This window comes from Canis aureus, chromosome 20 (genome assembly GCF_053574225.1).
Source record: "Canis aureus isolate CA01 chromosome 20, VMU_Caureus_v.1.0, whole genome shotgun sequence".
Lineage (NCBI taxonomy): Eukaryota > Metazoa > Chordata > Mammalia > Carnivora > Canidae > Canis > Canis aureus.
The window spans coordinates 21632611-21656578 of NC_135630.1; the positions used below are offsets into that span (position 1 = coordinate 21632611).

Sequence of the window (23968 nt, forward strand, 5' to 3'; positions counted from 1 at the left end):
TTTAACATTTTTGGAATGAGATTTTCTCTTTCCTGATGTATTCACTGCACTAACCAGCAGCATTGTTATTAATGGCTTCAGGTGAGAGTTAATCTAATGAAAATTACTTTGGCCCTTAATCAGAATCGGCCTATGAGGGTATAACTGTGGGGTAACAGCATTGGACTTGTTATGGGACTGAAGGAAATAGCCTATTTGAAACTGTTTTGTGCACAAAGAAATTAATCCTCTAGTATTTTTGAAGATTTTCATATTTGTTTTATCTGGTTATTAAATAATACGTGCTCCATATGGAAAATGTTTTAAATGACAACATAGTCAAATATTAACATCCTTCAGGGATAAAGTAATAAGTAACCACTCCTTAACATTATGTGTTAAATTCTGTGTATGTCATCCTGCCTAATTGAGATCCTCCTTATATCAATTTGATTTCCTGCTTTTTGACATTTGTAAGCCTTTTAGTGTCACTATATTGTCTTTTTAATAACTATTTTAATGGCTACATAGTTTATTAATATATCAGTATGCCAGAATTTATTTGACTTTCTTATTGTTGTACTTTTAGGTTTTATTTTCCTAGACCCTCCCCTCCCAGATTCTTGAGGATAACAAATAATTTCAGTGAGCAGCAGGTTATAAAGGTTGGAGCACATCCTATCACTCTATCATTCTATTATCAGCATTGAGAAGTTTCATACCCTGGGAAATATTTTCAGTAAGAATACAAAGTGGTTCAACAGGGAAATGGTCCAGCATTTCAGTAAATCAGTTTTTTATTCTTTTAAAAGTTTTGAGCACTTTTCAGCCTTAGAAAAATTTGTTGAAGTGCTTCGATGGCAATGTATTAAATTGTGCATATTCATAATAAAAGAGAATCACATATATAATGATTAGGAGTTTCAACTTTTAAAAAGCAATTATATTTTCAGTAGCTTTAACTCAAGATACTCAGATTATTAACAGGTATTCTCAGTTCTGTTTTACCGAACAGATAACTATCATTAATGATGAACATATGAATTTTTAATATTACTAAGCATTTAGATTTGGAAGAGCTTTGTTTTTTAAACTCTGTATGTATTCCTTATGAAAGTGTATTTATGGTAGTAATATAAAGGCAGTGACAGGTGATACTCTGTCCCATAATTAAGGCTGGCTAGTGTTCATTCAGTTACGTGGATGGAAATACATAAATTTTTCATGTGAAAAAGATCAGCTTGCAAAAATAAGCAAGTGTTATTTCTGGCAACTTTTTGTCCTTAGTCATTTGGGGGTACAGAAAATCTTACCAAGATGCTTTCATGAGTATGTATGTATGACTTTTTAGTGTTAAGATTACTATCTCTTGTCATTAGAGTTGAGAGGCGCCCTGAACCACTAATAGGATAAGAAATATTTCCATTTGTACATCAGAAAATGAAATAGTTTATCTGCAACTAATGCGTTTTTACAGAAGGAAAGGACAATTGATTTATATATTCATAGATATTGTGCTACCTGGGCGGCTCAGTCGGTTAAGTGGCTGACTGTTGGTTTCAGCTCAGGTCATGATCTCATGGGTCATGAGGTCAAAGCCGGGTAGGATCTGTGCTCATCAGGGAGTCTGCTTGAATCAGATCTCTCCTTCTGCCCCTTCCCCCACTCATGCATGAGGGCTCTCATTTTTTCTCTCTAAAATAAATCTTTAAAATAATCCTTAAAATCTATCTATCTATGTATATATGGACGCCTGGGTGGCTCAGCGGTTGAGCATCTGCCTTCAGCTCAGGATGTGATCCTGGAGTTCCGGGATCGAGTCCCACATTGGGCTCCCTGCAAGGAGCCCGCTTCTCCCTCTGCCTATGTCTCTGCCTTCTCTCTATGTCTCTCATGAATAAATAAATAAAATCTTTAAAATATATATATGTATATACATGCTCACAGATGTTTATTAATATTAATTGATTTGTTATTGATTTATTTGCTTATTAGTTTATTATATATTGAGGACATCCTCTTCAAATATATGGCAACTTCTGTAATCACTTTCAACTGATGACGTCACTTTTTTGTCTCTCTAGGTTTTCGGAAAATAAGCTTAGATGACCTTCGGAAGGCATACATTGTTAAGGATGTTCAGCAGTACATCCTTCATCGTTTAGATCAAGAAGAAGCTTTGCGACAACACCTCACAAAAGAAACCGCAGAGATGTTAAATCAACTGCACATTAAAAGCAGCGGATGCTTTCTTTATCTAGAACGAGTTCTAGATGGAGTCGTAGAAAACTTTATTATGTTAAGAGAGATTCGTGACATCCCAGGAACTCTAAATGGTCTATATCTCTGGCTGTGTCAGCGACTTTTCGTAAGGAAACAGTTTGCAAAAGTTCAGCCCATTTTGAATGTGATTCTTGCAGCCTGCCGGCCATTGACCATCACGGAATTATATCATGCAGTATGGACTAAAAATATGTCATTAACCTTGGAAGACTTCCAACGTAAGTTAGATGTCCTCTCCAAACTTCTTGTTGATGGACTAGGAAATACTAAAATACTGTTTCACTATAGTTTTGCAGAGTGGCTTCTGGATGTGAAACACTGCACTCAGAAGTATTTATGTAATGCAGCAGAAGGACACAGAATGTTGGCCATGAGTTATACCTGTCAAGCCAAGAATTTAACACCATTGGAAGCACAAGAATTTGCATTGCATTTAATTAACTCAAACTTACAGTTGGAGACAGCTGAGTTAGCTCTCTGGATGATATGGAATGGTACACCTGTCAGAGATTCCCTGTCTACTCTAATTCCCAAGGAACAAGAAGTGCTACAGCTGTTGGTTAAAGCTGGTGCTCACGTCAACAGTGAAGACGATCGCACATCGTGCATAGTCCGACAAGCCTTAGAACGAGAGGATTCCATTCGGACATTATTAGATAATGGAGCTTCAGTAAATCAGTGTGATTCAAATGGAAGAACATTATTGGCTAATGCTGCATACAGTGGCAATCTTGATGTAGTGAATTTACTGGTCTCCAGGGGAGCAGATTTAGAGATAGAAGATGCACATGGACATACACCACTTACCCTAGCTGCTAGACAAGGACATACCAAGGTGGTTAATTGTTTGATTGGGTGTGGTGCAAATATTAATCATACTGATCAAGATGGTTGGACAGCATTAAGATCTGCTGCTTGGGGTGGCCATACTGAGGTAGTTTCTGCACTACTTTATGCTGGCGTAAAAGTGGATTGTGCAGATGCTGATAGCCGAACAGCTTTGAGAGCAGCAGCTTGGGGAGGACATGAGGATATTGTACTGAATTTGCTACAACATGGTGCTGAAGTCAACAAAGCTGATAATGAAGGCAGAACTGCCTTGATAGCAGCAGCATATATGGGACATAGAGAAATTGTCGAACACCTGCTGGACCACGGAGCAGAAGTGAATCATGAGGATGTTGATGGCAGGACTGCACTCTCTGTAGCTGCACTCTGTGTGCCTGCAAGTAAAGGACATGCATCGGTTGTTAGTCTTTTAATTGATCGAGGTGCTGAAGTAGATCATTGTGATAAAGATGGCATGACTCCACTGCTGGTAGCTGCCTATGAAGGACATGTTGACGTGGTTGACTTGCTTCTAGAAGGGGGAGCAGATGTGGACCACACAGATAACAATGGTCGTACACCCCTTTTAGCGGCAGCTTCTATGGGCCATGCCTCAGTTGTAAACACTCTTTTGTTTTGGGGTGCAGCCGTGGATAGCATCGATAGTGAAGGTAGGACAGTCCTCAGCATAGCTTCAGCCCAAGGAAATGTTGAGGTAGTACGTACTCTATTGGATAGAGGGTTAGATGAAAATCACAGAGATGATGCCGGGTGGACACCTTTGCATATGGCAGCTTTTGAAGGTCACAGATTAATATGTGAAGCACTTATTGAACAAGGTGCTAGAACAAATGAGATTGATAATGATGGACGAATACCTTTCATATTAGCTTCACAAGAGGGTCATTATGATTGTGTTCAAATATTATTGGAAAATAAATCCAACATTGATCAAAGAGGTTACGATGGAAGAAATGCACTGCGGGTTGCTGCATTAGAAGGGCATAGGGACATTGTTGAATTACTTTTTAGCCATGGAGCCGACGTTAACTACAAGGATGCTGATGGGAGGCCTACGCTTTATATTTTGGCCCTAGAAAACCAACTTACAATGGCTGAGTATTTTCTAGAAAATGGTGCAAATGTAGAAGCGAGTGATGCCGAAGGAAGGACAGCACTTCATGTTTCCTGCTGGCAAGGCCATTTGGAAATGGTGCAGGTTCTGATAACCTACCATGCTGACATCAATGCTGCGGACAACGAAAAGAGATCTGCTTTGCAGTCTGCAGCTTGGCAGGGCCATGTAAAAGTGGTCCAGCTTCTGATCGAGCATGGTGCCATAGTTGACCACACTTGTAATCAGGGTGCGACTGCACTCTGTATTGCAGCCCAGGAAGGGCACATTGATGTTGTGCAGGTTTTATTAGAGCACGGTGCTGATCCAAACCATGCTGATCAATTCGGACGCACTGCTATGCGTGTTGCAGCCAAAAACGGACATTCTCAAATAATCAAATTATTAGAAAAATACGGTGCATCTAGTTTGAATGGCTGTTCCCCCTCTCCCGTTCATACGATGGAGCAAAAACCTCTGCAATCAGTATCTTCAAAAATGCAGTCGTTAACAATCAAATCAAATAGCTCTGGCAGTACTGGTGGAGGGGATATGCAGCCTTCACTCCGTGGTTTACCTAATGGGCCAGCTCACGCATTCAGTTCTCCTTCAGAATCTCCAGATTCTACAGTCGATCGTCAGAAGTCGTCATTGTCAAATAATTCCCTGAAAAGCTCAAAAAATTCATCTTTGAGAACTACTTCCTCTACAGCAACAGCTCAAACAGTACCAATTGATAGCTTTCATAGCCTGTCATTTACAGAACAAATTCAGCAGCATTCATTGCCGCGCAGTAGAAGTCGACAGTCAATTGTTTCTCCGTCTTCCACAACACAATCCTTGGGACAGAGCCATAATTCACCGAGTAGTGAATTTGAGTGGAGTCAGGTAAAACCCAGTTTGAAGTCGACGAAAACAAATAAAGGAGGGAAATCAGAAAATTCCAGCAAATCTGGAGCACCTGGGAAAAAAGCTAAACAAAATAATTCTTCACAGCCAAAGGTTTTAGAATATGAAATGACTCAGTTTGATAAAAGAGGGCCTCCAGCCAAATCTGGGACTAGTGCACCACCTAAACAAATGCCAGCAGAATCTCAGTGCAAAATTATGGTACCTTCGACTCAGCAAGAAATTGGTCGATCTCAGCAGCAGTTTCTTATTCATCAACAAAGTGGGGAGCAGAAGAAGAGAAATGGAATAATGACAAATCCAAATTATCATCTTCAGAGCAACCAGGTTTTTCTTGGTAGAGTTTCAGTCCCAAGGACAATACAAGACAGAGGGCATCAGGAAGTGTTAGAAGGATATCCTTCCTCAGAGACGGAATTAAGCCTTAAGCAAGCCCTGAAGCTTCAGATTGAGGGTTCTGACCCTAGCTTCAACTATAAAAAGGAAACACCGTTATAAAAGGTAACTTTTCATCAACCTAAAGAATAAACTATCCAAAGTATGGTTCCCTTTACTGAGGATACTCTTTTTCCCTCCTAGTCACATGGCTAATTCTCTCACCTAATCTCTATTCAGATGCCATCCCCTTTCTCAGCAAAACCTGCCTTTAGCTTCCTTGTGAATTTGAATTGTCCCACCACCAACATTCTTTTCCTTTCCTGCTTTTTGTTATCCAAAGAACTTACTATTTAGCATACTTCATGTATTTTATTTATTATTATGTATTTTATGTTTATTTGTCTCTTCCCAACTAAAATGTAAACTCTGTGAAAGAAGGGATTTTTATCTGTTCTCTGCCATATTCCATGCACTTGGAATACTGTTTGACCTATAGTCTTTTCTCGGTGAAAATATATTGAGTCAGTGAATGGACGAGTGGATGAGTGAATGAATAAATGAATGAACGAATATACTACTTACGGATCTCTGATTAAGAATTTCTTTCGAGACAGTCATTTCCCCTCTTTAAAGTTCTTTGATGGTAATGGAGGGGAGAGGACCACTTCTGTAATACTCACATTTTTATTTGAATAAAATAGTGTATGTAGTGCTTAGTAGATAGGTAGTCAATGTTAATTTCCTTCCTTCTCACCCTGGAAGAAGTCAAAGACTTAGCACAAAGTAGCTTTTATGATGACACATCTCTTAAGAATCTTCCGAGTAAAATTTGCACACACCAAGAATAGGTGAGGGAAGATGATAAATTGGGTGTATTGGTAAGAGGGTATTTAGGGCCTATACTTAGACATAAGAATTATGTTTAAAGATCAAAATAAAGTCATATTTATTAAATAAAACCTTTTACTTCTTTACACTACAATGGATGCTTCACTACTTACATAGGGGAAGTTAATGAGAAAGTATATACGTAATTTTATATAATAGATACTTTTTCAGAAGCACATTTCTCTCCATTGAGATAAATTCCAAGGTTTCATTAGGAATCTTTGCTAATTTATACTGCAAGTATATTTATCCCACTTTGCTTAATCATTTTTCATCCTCTAACAGAATTGTACTCTTTACTTTAGCAAACTGGTATTTCCTCCTTTCCCTTCTTTGTCTTTGGAGCTATATTTTAGGGGTATTTTAGGTGAAGCATTATTATAAATTATAAACTTCCTGTGCTTTCTAATAGTAAATACCCTTCAATATGAATAGATGGATGACTGGTCAAATCCCATTCAAAAATAATTTGTATAAAGTAGTTCATTCTGCAATGTGATTTATTTTAAGAATGTTTAGTTCTAATGGTACAACTCTCTAACTCTAATGATATCTTTTGTAAAGGCAAAGCATAAATCTATATTAAACAATAAAACACATGAATTAGGGTAAACATTGTGTGGAATCTTTAAAAGTGATTTCTAAATTGAATAATGAATCTCTAATTGATGTGTCTACTTTGCTTCACATAGTATATATATATATATGTATATATATATACTATTATATATAATTATATGTACTTATAATTATATATGGTCTTAAAACTACATGTAGCTATATAGTAAGTATAATGTAGAAATTAATTTTTTTTTTTAACTTTTACATTAGTTTCCTACTCTGTGAAACAGAAGACATTGTGATTGGAGTGGTTCTTCAGCTACTGGATGAAAACATAAAATGCCTGTTGATTTGCTGAAAAAAAAAATGAAGAATGTGATATCTGCAGTACAGTTACCTTAATTACTGTAATGTGCCTAAATAGTAAGGCTGCCTTCTCAATGTAACCCTCTGTGCTTAAAAAATTTCATTTTGTGTGCTTTGTATTCACTACACAAGAATAAGCACTTTTGTTTTTAAATGCAGGTATATACTGCAGTTCGCTGATAAAAGCTGAGAAAAAAATTTAAGTTAAGATTTGATAAATGTGCATGTGCCATGATCAATTATATACGAAAAGGCAGTGTTCTTTGTATTTATTTTTTTTTCTTTTTAGTGGCAAACGAAACGTAAGCATATTGTTTCAGTCACATTTGCATTGTTGTAGTGTATGGCTTGTTTCTTGTATCTTAAAAAATGTTGCTCAATAAAATAAATCATGCAACTATTTTATGTTCAGTACACCTTCAGCATTGGTTGAACATGTGTTTCTATTTAATGCCACATTGAGGTGAAAAATGGTTTGTTGACAGTTTTAAAAAATAATTCTAGTGTTTTAGGGAGCTGCTCTAAGTAGTTTAAATTTGAATTTCCCAGTAGAATCCTCCTAATCTCTGGCTAAGGATGAAAAAAAGAAAGAGAGAGAAAGAAAGAAAAAAGAAAGAAATAACAAAACAGACTATAGGCAGAACAAAGTTCTGTTTCATTCACTGGGATGCAATTTCACCTTCCACTCACTAGTCAGTCCACCCATCATTTCTGAGGCATGGAAATTCTCAGGGACAAGGCTGTGCCTCAGGGCGAGTGTACATAGAAGGAGATGCACCTGAGGGTAGATTTTTGATCCCTGAACAATTCATCGACCACACTTATCTCCTGTCCAGTTAAATAGAATTGACCAGTGTAAATTTCATGCTGGCTTCTCTCTCAGTTGTTTCTATCTTGTAAATCATTGAATGACCAAAATAGCCCCCACTCAAAATCAATTGAAGCAGTTTTAGTGGTAGCTGGGTGAATATTTCTAATGAACGTAATATGTGGGTCCTTCACAGGTGACACCACTAACCTGCCAGTCACAGCACATGTGTATTTTTTTTTTTAATTGAGTTTTGGTAAATGATAGTGATAGATTTGCACTTTTCTGTCCACATACTCTTTCCTGTTTTCTTCTTTGGCCAGTTGCTCACAGGATAACTGGATGGTAGGGTTAAAGGTGAAGTCTATGACCAAGGAAAACCAAGGTGACTGGCCCAAATGAGCAGGGGACCCACAGCCTGGGCATCCTGGATGGACTAAACCAGCAGAGCTGACTTAGGTGGGTTGTGTGATGTCTGGAAAGGTTAGAATTTATTGTTGAGAAGCCATTGTTGTGGGTTTGATTTTTGGATAAGCCCCGTGAATTTTAGACAGCCCAGAAATTCTATTTTCCCATGTGCATTTGTTGATAAGAAAGAGGAATGAGGAAAGAGAATTTGGAGATTCAGCATAAAAACACTGCTACTAGAGCAAAATCTTGAGTAACAAAGGTCTTCGTAACAGAGGTCAGTAATGTCATCCTCATCTATGAAGGACACATGTGATGCATTGTTCACGGAAATAGAAACGTGTAATTGGTTGTGATAAGTGTTTCACTTGAATCTTCGTGTAAGGTTTTTATTTTCTAATTTACTTTTTAAAGTCAGCAAAACACATTTTGTTTGTGTCATCGGTAAGTCATAATCAGGAATAGGAGAGAAGTTCAATCGATATAAGATGACATGGCAATATTGATAACTCGAATGTGAATGTTTCAAGTATTGAATTTTTGTCCCCATGGGACATTTATTAAATACACTTAATAGGACTCTTGCAAAGTAGCCTTAAAAGTGTTAATGATTCTATTGATAAATATGAATACATACTATTATTAGAACCAATCTTACTCGTATCTCAAATACAGTACATTTACATTACTGTAGAAGATGAAGCTCTAATTTCTTATTAGGTGTATTTTTCTTTAGAAAGAGAACCCTGAAAGCTGCCAGTTTTTCTATAACTTTGAATTATTGGAATTGTATTTATTTAATTTTATTGTTTTTTACAAAAATGCACCTTGTGGCCAAAGGGCAAAGATATGACTCATTACATAAGGGATTTATGTTTTTCAAAGAGCTGAATGTTTTCATATCCATATTATGTACACTTGAAACAGTTGGTAGGAAGAGAATATGTTGGAAAAATATGATTTTCACAAGTAAGTACTCCTCTGGATTTTTTTGTATTGTGTTTTGGAATAGGAAAGAAATGGCTTTTAGTTAGGATAAGGATGATAAGGGTGCTGAAGATGCCCTGCTTTGCCTATTTGTTTTTGTGGGGGATTGAATAACATGAATGAATGTGGCTTTTGCTTCATTAAGAGTAAAAAAATAGCCCCCTCAATTTAAAATGTCTAAATAGCTATTTTAAAAATCAAAATGTTTAAATTTTGTAAATCACCTGATGTCAGTACACACCTATAATGCCATGTGCTTATAACTTTTTTTAACATTCCATCTATGCCCATTCCCTAAAAGTCATGAGCTGGTAATAAGGGAAGTGATAAAAAAAAAATACAGTAAAGAAAAACTAAGATCTGAATATATGTTGGAAAGGCTTTGGAAAGAAAATTGACTGGAACCCCAATGTACTGCAGAGTACAGCCAGTATCTTGTGTCTCTCTTCCTCATTCCACACCCCTACTGGAATCCTTACCAAAAATAATTCACTACTTTAAAAACAGGAGTGAATAATTTGCTCAATATTGTTTGGCTATGCAAATGTTTGTTTTGCTTAATGTTCTCCATTTACACTTCTCAGCAAATGTAGTTGCAGACAAATGCTTTTTTTTTTTATTTTTTCCTTGGTTTGGGGTATGTAAATAGCCTAAAATGTACATTGAATTTCACATTGTAAAAGTTTTATTTTATTCCTTGTATTATATTAAGCAAAAATCCCTATGTATATGAAAGTGCATAATAAATATATTTGCTCTACAGAGGATATCTTGTTTTAATTTTAATCCTTGACCCAACAGAACATGCATGACATTTGCAGAAAAAAAAAAAAAACAAGTATCAGTTTTAAGTTTTTGACTTATTTTAAATAAATACTGAGAAGACGAATTTGGAAACATTTTACCAAAAAAAAAGAGATATAAGAACTTCACAAAGAAAGATGGAAAAACAAAAAGAACTTGACTTATGTCATCTAAAAGTTACTATAAGGACTTAGTGGTTTGTTTTTTTTTCACCTAATAACTGTTATTACTGTTGTCACCATGTCAGATTTCATGACTCTGAAATTGCAGTAATCCAATCAGTTGTGTACATGCATGCTCCTTGGTCATTAGAATATTATGGCCATCTCACATTTGATATTTTGGAGTTAATTGCAAATATGGTCCTTTTCTAAATAAATTTCTATGTATTCTTAGTAAAGTTGGGTCACTTCATGATCTGCCTCTCCCACCAGAACACAACATCATATGCATGTATCTATATTTGTGTGAACATATACAATATATTACTCTAAAGAGGTTTGTGCAAAAGCCAGCAAGGAATTCTGTGTTAGGTGATTTTATGATAATTATAGAGTTCTACAGTAATTACATATATTCTTTATAAATGGATTAATAAAAATCTGACTCAAACATTTTTTATTTTTATTTTTAAAGATTTTATTTATTTATACATGAGAGACACAAAAAGAGAGAGGTAGAGACATAGGCAGAGGGAGAAGCAGGCTCCCTGCAAGGATCCTGATGTGGGACTCTATCAGGACTCTATCCCAGGACCCGGGATCACACCCTGAGCCCAAGGCAGATACTCAACTGCTGAGCCACCCAAGCATCCCTCAAACTTTTTAATAACAATGTTTAAACACAAATTGTGAGGTACTTAGGAGAATTTTGAAAAAGACTGGTTAACAAACTTCTATGGAATTTTCTAGCTGGTAATCCAAAGAAATACACTGTGAGAACTTGGCAATGACTAAGGTTTTAACTCTTTTGCCCTAGTAGTTGGGAGGATTCCAACTAATAGTAGTGTTAGATATTATGAAGGCTTAGATTCCTGGATTTGGGGGGAAATTTCCATTAAGCAAATATATGCACTAATCTTACTTTCAAGATAGGGTTTCTGCTGACCTATCTTACTAGTACAGTAAAATTAAAACTATCCAATATTAAAATGGAGTCATTTGAAATTTACTGCATGTTTAGAGTACTACTCAAATGTACAGTCATTCTCACATTGACAAAACTTAAATTATGAAACATATTCGTAGAAGGATATATTTGCAATGTTCAGAAGAAGCTTTTACTGGGGATCCCTGGGTGGCTCAGTGGTTTCGCATCAGTCTTTGGCGCAGGGCCCAATCCTGGAGTCCCGGGATCAAGTCCCACGTCGGGCTCCCGGCATGGGCCTGCTTGTCCCTCCTCCTGTGTCTCTGCCTCTCTCTCTCTGTGTCTATCATGAATAAAAAAATCTTAAAAAAAAAAAAAAAAAAAAAAGAAGAAGAAGCTTTTACTTAAAGCTTTTGCATGTTTTCAGTCTTCATGGTGAAAAGTGATGTAATGATAGGTCCCAAAAGAATTGATTTACATTTTTGAAGAGTGTTATTCCCTTTTTGTTTGTAAACTTATGCTGAACTATAACGTATCGAAAATACACAAATCTTAAGGCACTGTCCTATCATTTTTTACAAATTGAGCATACCTATTTAACCATCATCCTGACCAAGATATTGGCCAAAACATATATTTATAAACCTCCTGCATCTGAGAATAATGATTATTGTGAAGGTAGAGGTTAAAAGAAAACGTGATCTTATGAGATTCGATGGTGATTTAACTCCATTAGTAGCTTTCAGTAGGTAAAGATAGAACAAACACTTGTATACATGCAAAAAAAAAAAAAAGAAAGAAATGCTATAATTGTGATTAATTCTCATAGGGAAAGGCAAGTTATGCATTCCCAAATAACCTGCTAAAAAAAACCTGCAAACACATTTAAATACACCGTAAATTCAGTATATCCAAACCTAAAGCCGTCAACTTTCTCACCTAAACACCAGTCCTCTTAACTCCTTTGTGAATAGTTTTTCATTCTACTTTCAAGAAACTGAAATCAGATATTGTAGATGATGCTCTATATGTGTGGCTTATGCATGGGAGAGGACAGGGAAATCCCATCAGGGAGCCCTTCTTCGTAGACAAGGCTTTGGTCCTTCCTCAAGAAATTAACCAAGGGATGATGCACTGCTATATATTTTTAGCTAAAATACAATGTGTTGTGATTAAAATTTTAAATAGTTAATGGTTTGATTAGAAAACCAAATATCCTGTTGGCAAATTGAACTCCAATTAAAAAAAAAAAGAAAACCAAATATCCATCCTAGCTGAATTCCTAAGAGGGTTTCTACTTTCCACATCACTCTCCTAGGCAGGTAGGTTTAAAACTCCAAAGTAACATTACTGTGCTTTGTTTCCAAAAGGTGTTGCTAGGTCTAAAATAGATGTTTATGTTATACTAGGTTTTCTAAGTGCTGCATGCTATTCTCTTGGCCAGTCATAATGCACATCATCATATCAAAATCTCTGAGGGCAGGACACCTGAGTGGCTCACTCAGGGCATGATCCCTGGGTTCCAGGATGGGATCCAGTCCCCCATCGGGCTTCCCGAGGGGATCCTGCTTCTCCCTCTGCCTATGTCTCTGCCTCTGTCTCTGTGTGTCTCTCATGAAAAAAATCAATAAATCTTTAAAATAAAATAAAATCTCTGAGAGGTCCTTCAGGAAAAGATAATTTAACTTTGTATATACTAGTGTTTTTTTTTTCCAAAAAAAAAAAAAAAAATTTGATGATTGCACTCCCTGCTCCATAGTCTTAAATAATGCCTGTTAAATAAAACATGGGCTAGAAATGCATCACAGAGTTGCCTTGCCTCTCTTCCCTGTTCACAAGGTTAGTTGTCACCCGTGAGTTCTCACTCCCACCATTCGTGTTGTGGCCTCATCTGTTCCCCCAGAACCCGCTCTTCACCAGGACTCCTCTCCCCTGTGCTGGGCCTCCTCCACCCCTACAGACTGAACACATCTATCTCTGAAAGCATGGCCCTCTTCTTGTCACAGGCTCCAGCCAGCCTCTACTCTGTCTCCTGTGAAGTCTGTCCTTCAGGTAGCCACCAGTTATCTTTTTAGAACGTCACTCTGATTACGGTTTACTCCTGCCCAGAAACCTTCACCATCTGCCAGCACAGTTCATGCCTGTCACCAAGAGCCCCCCACAGATTAGCTCTTGCCCCTCCTGCCCACCACCCCTGCTTCCCTGTCCTCTACCACTCCACCCCACTGGCCACACACCAAACCCTCTGCTCCCCAACCCCCACAGACATATTTGCTATTGCTAGAACACTCCATGCTCCTTCTGACCTATATTTCTCTGCCCACGTTCATCTTTCTCCCCATCTCCCAACCAGAGGGAAGGGCTTTTTAATTACTCTTGTATTTTTACACTTGCCTTTTGTGGTCCTTCTTATGCATTATGCTAAACATTGTCCCCTTTTCTCCCACTGTAATCTTCTTTCTTGACAGGCATTGAGTCTTAACTCATCTTTGTATCTTTTGGATTGTCTCGAACATAGTAAGTGTTCATTTACTATTCTTCTCATGGCACTTTCTTCTCATTCAGAGACAGCTGTGGGAGAAATATTTAAATTCTGCTATTTTTGGTCCACTGGACAAAACATACTGAGCTTACCCAACCTCCAAGAGTGATCAAACTCGGTAAAAAATAGTATATATTTTCCCATCACTGCTTTTCCATCTGTTCTACTCACTTAGCTTGTATTGAATATCGCAGAAAAACAAGCCAATTATTTATCATTTATTAGAACATGTGACAGACTCTGATTGCTTTCAGCTGATAACCTGACCTGACCTCTTTGTAACTGGAAACAATTAAGTTGAATTCAGTTTATTCTTTTAAGGAGAACTTAGTAACCGTCACTAAAATTGAGAAAATGTATCCATTTGTCCCTTAATTATGCAGCAAACATGGAAAGCCAGAGGGTTTCAGGGACACAACAAGGTTAAGTGTAAGTGACGGCTCTGCTCCATGTCACAGATGCATCACTCCCCGACCTTTTCCCTAAGAAGCCAAAGTAAGTTCTTCCAGTATAATAGTAATAGGCATTTGATTTGAGATCCATAATAATTCATTTGATGTAGATTTTAATAGAAGCTGCAATGGGAACAGTTGGGCATGTGGGAAAAAATAGCCTATTAAAAATGAAATAAAACTGGTGAAATAAAATTTTAAAAAATATGTGCCAGGATGGAAAACAAAAGAAAATATGATCTTAAAAGAAACACAGAGGCTCTGAAAGGGAAAGGAAGATGAGATTGTATGAACTAATTAACGAAGACAATGGTTTTGCCTTAAAGTTCTGAATTATATTTCATTTGATTTGTGCAAAAAAATACTTTGATTAACTGTAAATTAAATTTTATTTACATTTATTTTATTATTTGCATTTCTTACATTTATTACTTGTTCTCTTTAAAGGTAATCATACTTTCCAGTTAAATTCTTATTAATAAAGAATGACTTCCAGTGTCCTTTGGACATAGAGACTTTGTCATACTATTACTAAGTTAAGACTTAAATACAAAGATAACTTTATTTATCCTCTCATCCCTTTGGGATATTTGCTTTTAATCTTCTGTTTTGGACAATTGTTTGTGACCAATAATGCAGACATTTCAGTGCCAGCAACTTCCCTTTAGAAGTGAGACTTATTTTTTTAGTCAGTAAATATTTATTAAATACTTAATAAGCAGTCACCAATAAAAGTGATAAAGAAGAAAAACAAGGTTTTTGCCCACAAAGCATTTATATTTTAACTGTCTCTCTCTCTCTGTCTCTTTTTTAAAATATTTTATTTATTTATTAATGAGAGACCCACACACATACACAGAGGGGAGAGACACAGGCAGAGGGAGAAGCAGGCCCCACACTGGAAGCCCAATGTGGGACTTGATCCCAGGACTCCAGGACCACGCCCTGGGTCAAAGGCAGACACTCAACCACTGAGCCATCCAGGCGTCCCTTAACAGTCTCTTTTTAAAGAAAGAGTAAAACTAGGATGTATAATAGAATGAGATTAGAAACTGTATAAAAAAATAGACATTTGCCCTTTTGTTCATAGTCCTAGCAGTTCTTAATATAAAGAAGGTGATCAGTAAATATTAGTTAAATTAATAAATGAATGCTTTGAAATAGCTTTGCAGGCAGAGAAAAGATCTACAGAATCTAGATATTTAGTTGGTTTTTTTTTAATTTATGTGTCTAAAACTGTCTTGTTTCTAACCCCAAAACTCTACATAGTGAAGGATAATCATGTTATGTGAATACACAATCCACAACACACATGAAACGCATTATGACTTGCAAAGTGCTAGACTGAGGTGATTATTTTAGAAGTCTTTGGTTGAAGGAAATAAAAACCAACTCAAGCCAAAGGAAATTCATTTGGGGAATATTAGGAACTCGCAAAATTCATGGGAAACATGAAGAAACTGGGCTGGACACAGGCAGAGTTCAGGTTATCTATAGATTCTAAAAAAAGGATGTTCAGAAATAGCAGGAAGTACTTGTTTAGGTTGCTGGGATAAATGAATACCAATTGTTTTTCATTGTGTCTGTCATTCTGTTTAAGTTTCAGTGAGGTCAACTTGGGTCATGCTCCCATCTCTTAGCTAGGAGAGGACAGAACATGAAATCATTTTCCCGAGATACTGTCCAATAGGGAATACAGAACTCTCGAGAGGGCATCGGGTTGCTATTAGGAAAGGAAAATAAATGCTAGGGAACCCCAGCTAGAAAATGCTAGCCATAGTGCTTATGTCAACTGAGTGCTTATGTCAACACCAAGAACTGTGATTATCCCACTTATAAAGTCACAAGTCAGTGTGTCACAGTTTCAGAGATATACTAGCAGAAGACACAAGACTTTTAGATCAGAGACAGAACTTTATTATTCATACCAACAGCAGGCCTCATGGGTTTCGTGTTTGAGTTGGTTCTCCTTATCCCTGAGCTCAATGGGAATGATGCAGAAGCAGGCCCAGAAGAACATCACATGCACAACCAAGAAACTGTGAGCCTAGGACTCTCAATCTTCTAAAAGGGCTGCTAGCACACTTGCCTATACTCATCCCAGAGAGAGCCATCGTTTTCATCTTGGACAGCAAAGAAATCTTCCCTCTGGACTGAAAGGAAATGCTGTATATTCCAAGGCTATTTGCAACACAGACATCCTTGAAAAGACATTCCAGACAAATTATGTCACAAGATGGGCAGAAACATGAGGGATTCATGGAGAATTGTCTACTAACAAGATGAGAGAATGAGCTGAGAGGAGCAAAGAGACACTGATAGATGAAAGTCTGATTCAAACCAAAGAAGAAGAAAAACCCAATGTCCAAATCATTAAAACTGGAGTTCAAAGGGACTAGAGAATAAAATATGGTTAGGGACATACAGCTGAGGGATTTGTGTAGGTTGTGTAGGTTCAGAGGGAAGAGGGCAGCAGTGCTGGGGCTGGTGTTGGGTAGTATCCTCAAACCCTGTCGTTTGCTTCTGGTATGTGTCAGGCAGCCCTACGACACCAAGAACAGGATGGATCTTTTGCCAGTTTGCGCCTCCATCTGCTTGGTGGAACTTGGAGAATTATATAAATGTATTTGTGAAGAAGATGCAGGAACACGAGGAAATCAGGCAAAGCTGTTTGGGATTCAATCAAGAGACCAGCTTTATGCCGTTGCCTTCATGTCAGAGTACCTGTGCTTCCCTCCAGAAGCTGTTCTTTGGTATTCCCAGAGGAGTGTCTGGGCCTCCATAGGGTCTTAAGGGAGAAGAAGACTGTGGCCACCTTGCTTTGAAATAGTTTCCCCATCAAACATTCCTCTCTATCATAAAGGCACCTTCCCTATCCAAACACATAGACTTCCTGAAGAAAAGAACCCCAGGACAGTCACTGTGGGCTCCCGCCCTTCTCCCAGGGCAGTGATGCAATGTAAGCGTGGGACCAGAGCCAAGAGCGACACCCTTAACCTTGACAGGACAAGAGGGCCAAGAGGGGGCCATGACCTTAGTTATCCTACATGTGATAGTTTCTCCTGCAATGGGCCTCACAGGAATGTTCACAGGAATATCTCTGCCTTAAAAACATATCAGTGGCTTAGGGTAAAAATCAAGAGTTACAAGGAACAAAAAAACAGTCTTTAACTTGCATTAAAGAAAAAAAAAAACCTTTTTTTTTTCTTTTTAACCAAAGTATATGCTAATACAGACCAAAACAAGAGTAAGAACTTCAAGTGATTACCCCATGGAGGTGATAAACAATCAAAAATATATATATTTTAAGAGAAAGAAAAACTGGTCAGTCATTTTTGAAAATTAAGTAATGAAAAGCTAGAGAGAGTATAAAATAGAATGTACATTAAAGAAATGTTTTATCAGTTATAAAGTCAAACAGAGGCTTTATCTGAAGTATTTCCTCCCTTTTTTTTTGTAGTGATCCTATTCAAACCTCAAATAATGAATTCCTTTATGATAATGAAGTACTTCAGAATAACTCAAAGAAAATTTTGATTTCATGGCACTAAAACTGCTATTTACAATATATTTCAGTCAAATATGCTCACAAGGGAATGCATAAGAATAAAGATTGTAGGTGATCTAGAATTTCCAAGGGATAAGATGCTCTTATAAATAAGAATATTTCTCTAAGGTCTGAAAATGCATATGTAGACTGGTTTAAGAACACTCACTTTTTCAATCAATTGGTTGTTAGATAGGAATATCACTTCTTTCTGCAATGGATATTGTTATAGTCCTACTTAAAGCAGTAAATTTTTTTGTAAGATTTTATTTATTTTTCATGAGAGACACAGAGAGAAGCAGAGACACAGGCAGAGGGAGAAACAGGCTCCATGCAGGGAAGGGAGCTCCATGCAGGACTCAATCCCAGGACCCTGGGATCACGACCTGAGCCAAAGGCAGATGCTCAACCACTGAGCCACCCGGGTGCCCCAAAGCAGTAATTTTTGATGTAAAATTTATCTTGGATCTGTGGATTTCCAAATCCAGCTGGCCACTTTAGCAGCTTCTCAGTATCTTCTGGACACCAGCTGTGCTCGTGAAGCACTGCCCTGGGTCTTCTGGTTCAACCTCCTCCTTTAACGGAATGACTCAGAAAACTTAATCTCAATCATGTGCCAGACCTTCTTCATCCAAGCTGAGTGATTTCCCATTCCCAGGTTTCCCACATCAACCTCTAAGATTTTACCTTTCACTTTTTGTCTCGATTATTCTGACATTCTTCCTCCCCCATTGAAGGGAATCCACGGTGAGGTTTTATTATTCTTTTATGTTTAAACATTTTTTTAAAAATATTTTATTTATTTATTAATGAGAGACACAGGGAGAGAGAAAGAGACACAGACAAAGGGAGAAGCTGGTGCCTCGCAGGGAGCCTGATGTGGGACTCGATCCCCGGATCTGGGATCACACCCTGAGCCGAAGGCAGATGCTACTGCTGAGCCACCCAGGCATCCCAAGTTTGATTATTTTGAAGAACAGTGGATCATATTTCTTTCTTTAACCTCACACTACTGAACAAAGATGCCTGTTTTCCCATCAAAGATCAGTACAGGAAACAGTAGCATATATTCCAATTTTGAGAAAATTTTTATCCAAGTTTTCAAGTGAAGATAACCATGCTATATGGAAATACAACCATGACATAATGAAACACATATGAACCCTGAATGAGCATAGACTAAACAATATTACTGAGTTTCTTACTACTTCTAAGCATACCTAAATATCTAAAAGGTCTGAGTTTCTATAAAAATAAAAATAGGGGCACCTGGGTGGCTCAGTCAGTTAAGCATCTGCCTTTGGCTCAGGTCATGACCTCAGGGTCCTGGATCAAGCCCCACATTGGGCTCCCTGCTCAGCAGGGAGTCTGCTTCTCTCTCTCTGCCTCCTTCCCCTCACTTGTGCTCTCTTTCTCTCAAATAAATAAATAAATAATCTAAAAAAAAAGAAATTGATCTAAGAATTAGAATAAAAGTTTGCTCAAATGTAAGTACATTTTTTATTTTTCTTGCAAAAATGATTTAGGATTCTTGTGTATTCTTCACCTGGATTCTCCCAGTGATAATATTATATAGCCATAGTATACTTACTAAAACCAGGAAGTTGATACTGAAAAAATACTGCTAAAAAACACCCATAAACCTTATTTGTGGGTTTCCTGGGTGGCTCAGTCAGTTAAGCCTCTGTCTCTTGGTTTAAGCTCAGGTCATGATCCCAGGGTTGGGAACTTGAGCCCTGCATCAGGCTCTGAGATCAGTGAGGAGTCAGCTTCAGATTCTCTCTCTTCCTCTCCCTTTGCCCCTCCCCTGATTGTACTCTCTTCAAAATAAATAAATAAATAAAATCCTTAAAAAAAAAAAAACCTTAATTATACTCCCCATGTTTTTGTTTTTCATTTTTTAAATAGTTCTATGAAATTGGATCACACACATGAATTTATATGATCTCTGCTACAATCAGGATATAGAATTGTTCCATCATCCCCCAAAAACTCCCTCAAGCTCTCCCTTTATAATCACACTTTTCCCACAAACCAAGCCCCTGGCAGCTACAGTGACAAAGGTATTCACAGGTCATTTAGTTATGAAAGTCCTACTTTTTTTGCAATACATGTATATGTTAAATAATAAAATTGTTTAACTTTGTGTTGAAAAGCCAGTGATTACTTCTGGTAAAACATGAAATGCAAGGCATCAATTTCCCTTTTGTCTTTCTGTATTTTATACAAAAGTAGCAAGGTGAACATTAACAAAACCTGTATGTTCATTTTCAGTGAAATCGGAAGACAACCATCATTCACAGATGCAAATAAAAGGATAGGGTCTGCTGTGCATAGTAAGAGCATCTCCTAAGCTTCTCGGGATGAAGATCAGCAAATATAGTTTCAGGGAAAGGGGACAGCAAGATGGCCCAGTGGCAGCAGAACCCCAAAAAAACAAAAGAATGCAGCAAAAATACACTTTCTTAAGGTAAAAGACCAACCTGAAATAACCAACCTATATTTGATGCATACATTGAGATCTATTTAATGTTAGATACATTTGAAAATCTGAAATGGATAATTTTCCTACAAAATCTAACTTAGGGACGCCTGGGTGGCTCAGCAGTTGAGCATCTGCCTTTGACTCAGGGCATGATCCCGGGTCTGGGGATCAAGTCCCACATCAGGCTCACTGCATGGAGCCTGCTTCTCTCTCTGCCTGTGTCTCTCTGCCTCTCTCTCTCTCTCTCTGTCCCTCTCATGAATAAATAAATAAATCTTTAAAAAAATCTAACTTACCACTACTGACCCCAGACAAGATTTTTTAAAATCTAAATATCTTATTTCTATAAAAGAAATATAGCTTAGAGTAGAAAAAAAAGAAAAGAAGCAAGAATAGATCACCTCACAGAATTCTATGTGACAAAGAGCTGAAAATTGTCATGTCTTTAAAACTGTTCTAAAACATTGTGAAAAAAAATTCAAATACTTTGTATGCAGTCTTCATAATGCATGAACTTATTATAGTTTAGTTTAATAACACTAGTTCCTCAACAACGGGGTTCAAATTTCAGTAACCAAGATGTATTAACCAACAGTAATTGCATAAAATAAACACTTCACTGTAGCTTTCAGTCCATAAATCACTATGTACATAACAGATATGCATTATGACCAGTGTCCATCATGTTACCTCTTTCAAAGTCTATTGTGATGGGTCACTGAGGATCCATCACTCACTTTATGCACAGACAGCAAAACATGAAATCGTGTTGTTTCTTTGTCTCCCAATGACAAACCCTTGTATCATTTTACAAGGATGGATCATTGAAAGAGGAAATTGGCCAACAAAGACTTAAGCACAGCAAAGACATGAAAATGGATGATGCCAGAGTAAAACTGGATGTGAGAAGAAGATTTAACACCAAAGATGGGGTGAGATTGGGTCTCCACGAAGTTATAGTACAAACCATGTTAGCCAAGTTTGATAAACATAAAAAACAAACCGAACTTGTTTTAACATCTTTTCGTTTAAAATGTGCTAAAGACAGGAAACCACTGTGGTTGAAACCGTATACAGCTGTTATGAGAAGACTGACGTTTATTTCACTGCCAATAAATGTTGGTTTCGTTGTCTCAGGAGTTGATGCGAATTGGTTAACGTCATCTGGTGAAACTGTCAGCACAACCCTGGATGCTGCTGAGAAATGTGCACTCAATTTCAAAGGTTATTAAGATCTCTTTGCATGATTTCAGTGTGCAGAGTCAATTTTACATTTTCACACTGCAGTGCAAAATGAGTTGGTAATTGGTACCAACTTACATGAAAAAGAAAATAATGGACCCATAGACTGACCTTACTTATGATTTTTTTCTTTTTTTTAATTTTTAAAAAAGATTTTATTATTTATTTATTTACTTATTTATTTATTTATTTATTTATTTATTTATTTATTTATTTATTTGAGAGAGGAAGCGTGTGAGAAGGATGACAGCACAAACTGGGGGAGGGTCTGAGGGAGAAGGAAGAGTAGACTTCCCACTGAGCAGGGAGCCTGATGTGGGGCTCCATCCCAGGACCACCCAGGACTTAACTGACTGAGCCACTCAGGCACCCTCCTTATGATTTTTGATTAAAAAAAAACTTGAGTGGGGGCATCTGTATAACTCAGTCATTGAGTGTCTGTCTTTGGCTCAAGTCATGACCCTGGGGTCCTGGGATTGAGTCCCACATCAAACCTGCTTCTCCCTCTGCCTACATCTCTGCCTCTGTCTATGTGTCTCATGAATAAATAAATAAAATCTCTAGTTAAAAAAAAAACCTAAATAAATATTGGCAACCAGAAACTCAAGCATGGTTCAATATTGGGAAAGCTATTCATATAGTAGTTCTTTTAATTATATATACACACATCCTTCATGGATTCTGAAAAGACATTTGATGAATTACAATAGTTTTTGGCAAAAACACTATAGAAATAGGATAAAATATATTTCTCAGCATAAAATTCATTTTTAGGCTTACTGAAGAAATAGGAGACACAGCCCTCTAAAGTCAAGAATAGGGGACACCTGGGTGGCTCAGTCTTTGAGCATCTGCCTTTGGCTCAGGGCATGATCCTGGAGTCCCTGGATCGAGTCCTGCAACAGGCTCTTTGCAGGGAGCCTGCATCTCCCTCTGCCTATGTCTCTCTCTCTCTCTTTCCCTGTGTCTCTCATGAATAAATAAAGTCTTTAAAAATAAGTAAGTAAGTAAATAAATAAATAAATAAAGTCAGGAATAAATCATGAAAATTCACTATCCCTATTCTTATTCAATATTGTTCTAATGTCATAGCCAACATGATTAGAAAAAGAAGAAAAAAGAGTTGAGTTTGTAAAGAAGCAGGGAATGTTATTATCACTATGTGCCAACATTGTCATCATATACTTAGAAAAACCCAAGTGAATCAACTGAAAAACTACCATAAGCAATTAAAGATTTCAATAAAGCAGTGAGGTACACCGTTAACATGTATTTTCAGCAGTTTTCACATATACACTCAATAACCAGGTGCAACATACAGTGGAAGAAAAACATGAAAATGACATTTTTGGGGTCTATCAGAATGACAAAATCCCAAAAATTCAATCATTCAAAACCCCCTTTTTGAAACTCTGTGAGAAAACAGGCATGTTACTACACTGCAGAAGGGAGTACAGGCTGCTACGATTTCTGTGGAAAGCAATTTACTTACTACATAATGAAATTGCAAATTAATTTTCTCTTCGATCCAGAAATTCCACTTTGATAGTTTACTTACAGATAGGCCTGTACACGTTTGAAATGAAGACGGCACAAGTTAATTCATTGAAAGAGACAATAGCCCAACAAAAAATGAGAGTACAATTAAGAAACAAAAACTGAAATGGCGAGACATCTGAAAGACATGTCCATTGATGGGAGACTAATTCAATACATTATTTGGCCTATTTATGCAGTGGAACAGTATGGCTATAAAGTAAGAGCAAGGGACGCCTGGGTGGCTCAGTGGTTGAGCATCTGCCTTTGGCTCAGGTGGTGATCCCAGGGTCCTGGGATTGAGTCCTGTATAGAGCTCCCCACAGGGAGCCTGCTTCTCCCTCTGCCTATGTCTCTGCCTCTTTCTCTGGGTCTCTAATGAATAAATAAATAAAATCTTAGAAAAAAAAACATAAAAGCGAGAATGTTCCCCGTGTACTAACACTAAGTGATCCCCACAACATTGTGTCACGCGAGAAAAGCTTGATACACAACACCTTGAGCAAAAGGGTGATGATGATAAGTTCTGTATAAACAACAGTTTCTTTTTTTTTTTTTAATTTATTTTATTTATTTATGATAGGCACACAGTGAGAGAGAGAGAGGCAGAGACACAGGCAGAGGGAGAAGCAGGCTCCATGCACCAGGAGCCCGATGTGGGATTCAATCCCGGGTCTCCAGGATCACGCCCTGGGCCAAAGGCAGGCGCCAAACCACTGCGCCACCCAGGGATCCCCTAAACAACAGTTTCCATGTAGGAGGAAG

At 37.4% G+C, this 23968-nt stretch overlaps 1 protein-coding gene across 1 annotated transcript in view; it reads left to right on the top strand.

The window, feature by feature from the left end:
* Positions 1–10274, top strand: part of ANKRD50 (ankyrin repeat domain 50) — a 31178-nt gene extending 20904 nt beyond the window's left edge. The window contains exons 4-5 of the mRNA XM_077861112.1: positions 2064–5614; positions 7211–10274. Of these exons, the coding sequence (XP_077717238.1) occupies positions 2064–5611 (3548 nt within the window). The 3' untranslated portion in view covers positions 5612–5614; positions 7211–10274. The remainder of the gene's footprint in view (positions 1–2063; positions 5615–7210) is intronic.
* Positions 10275–23968: the final 13694 nt, after the last annotated feature.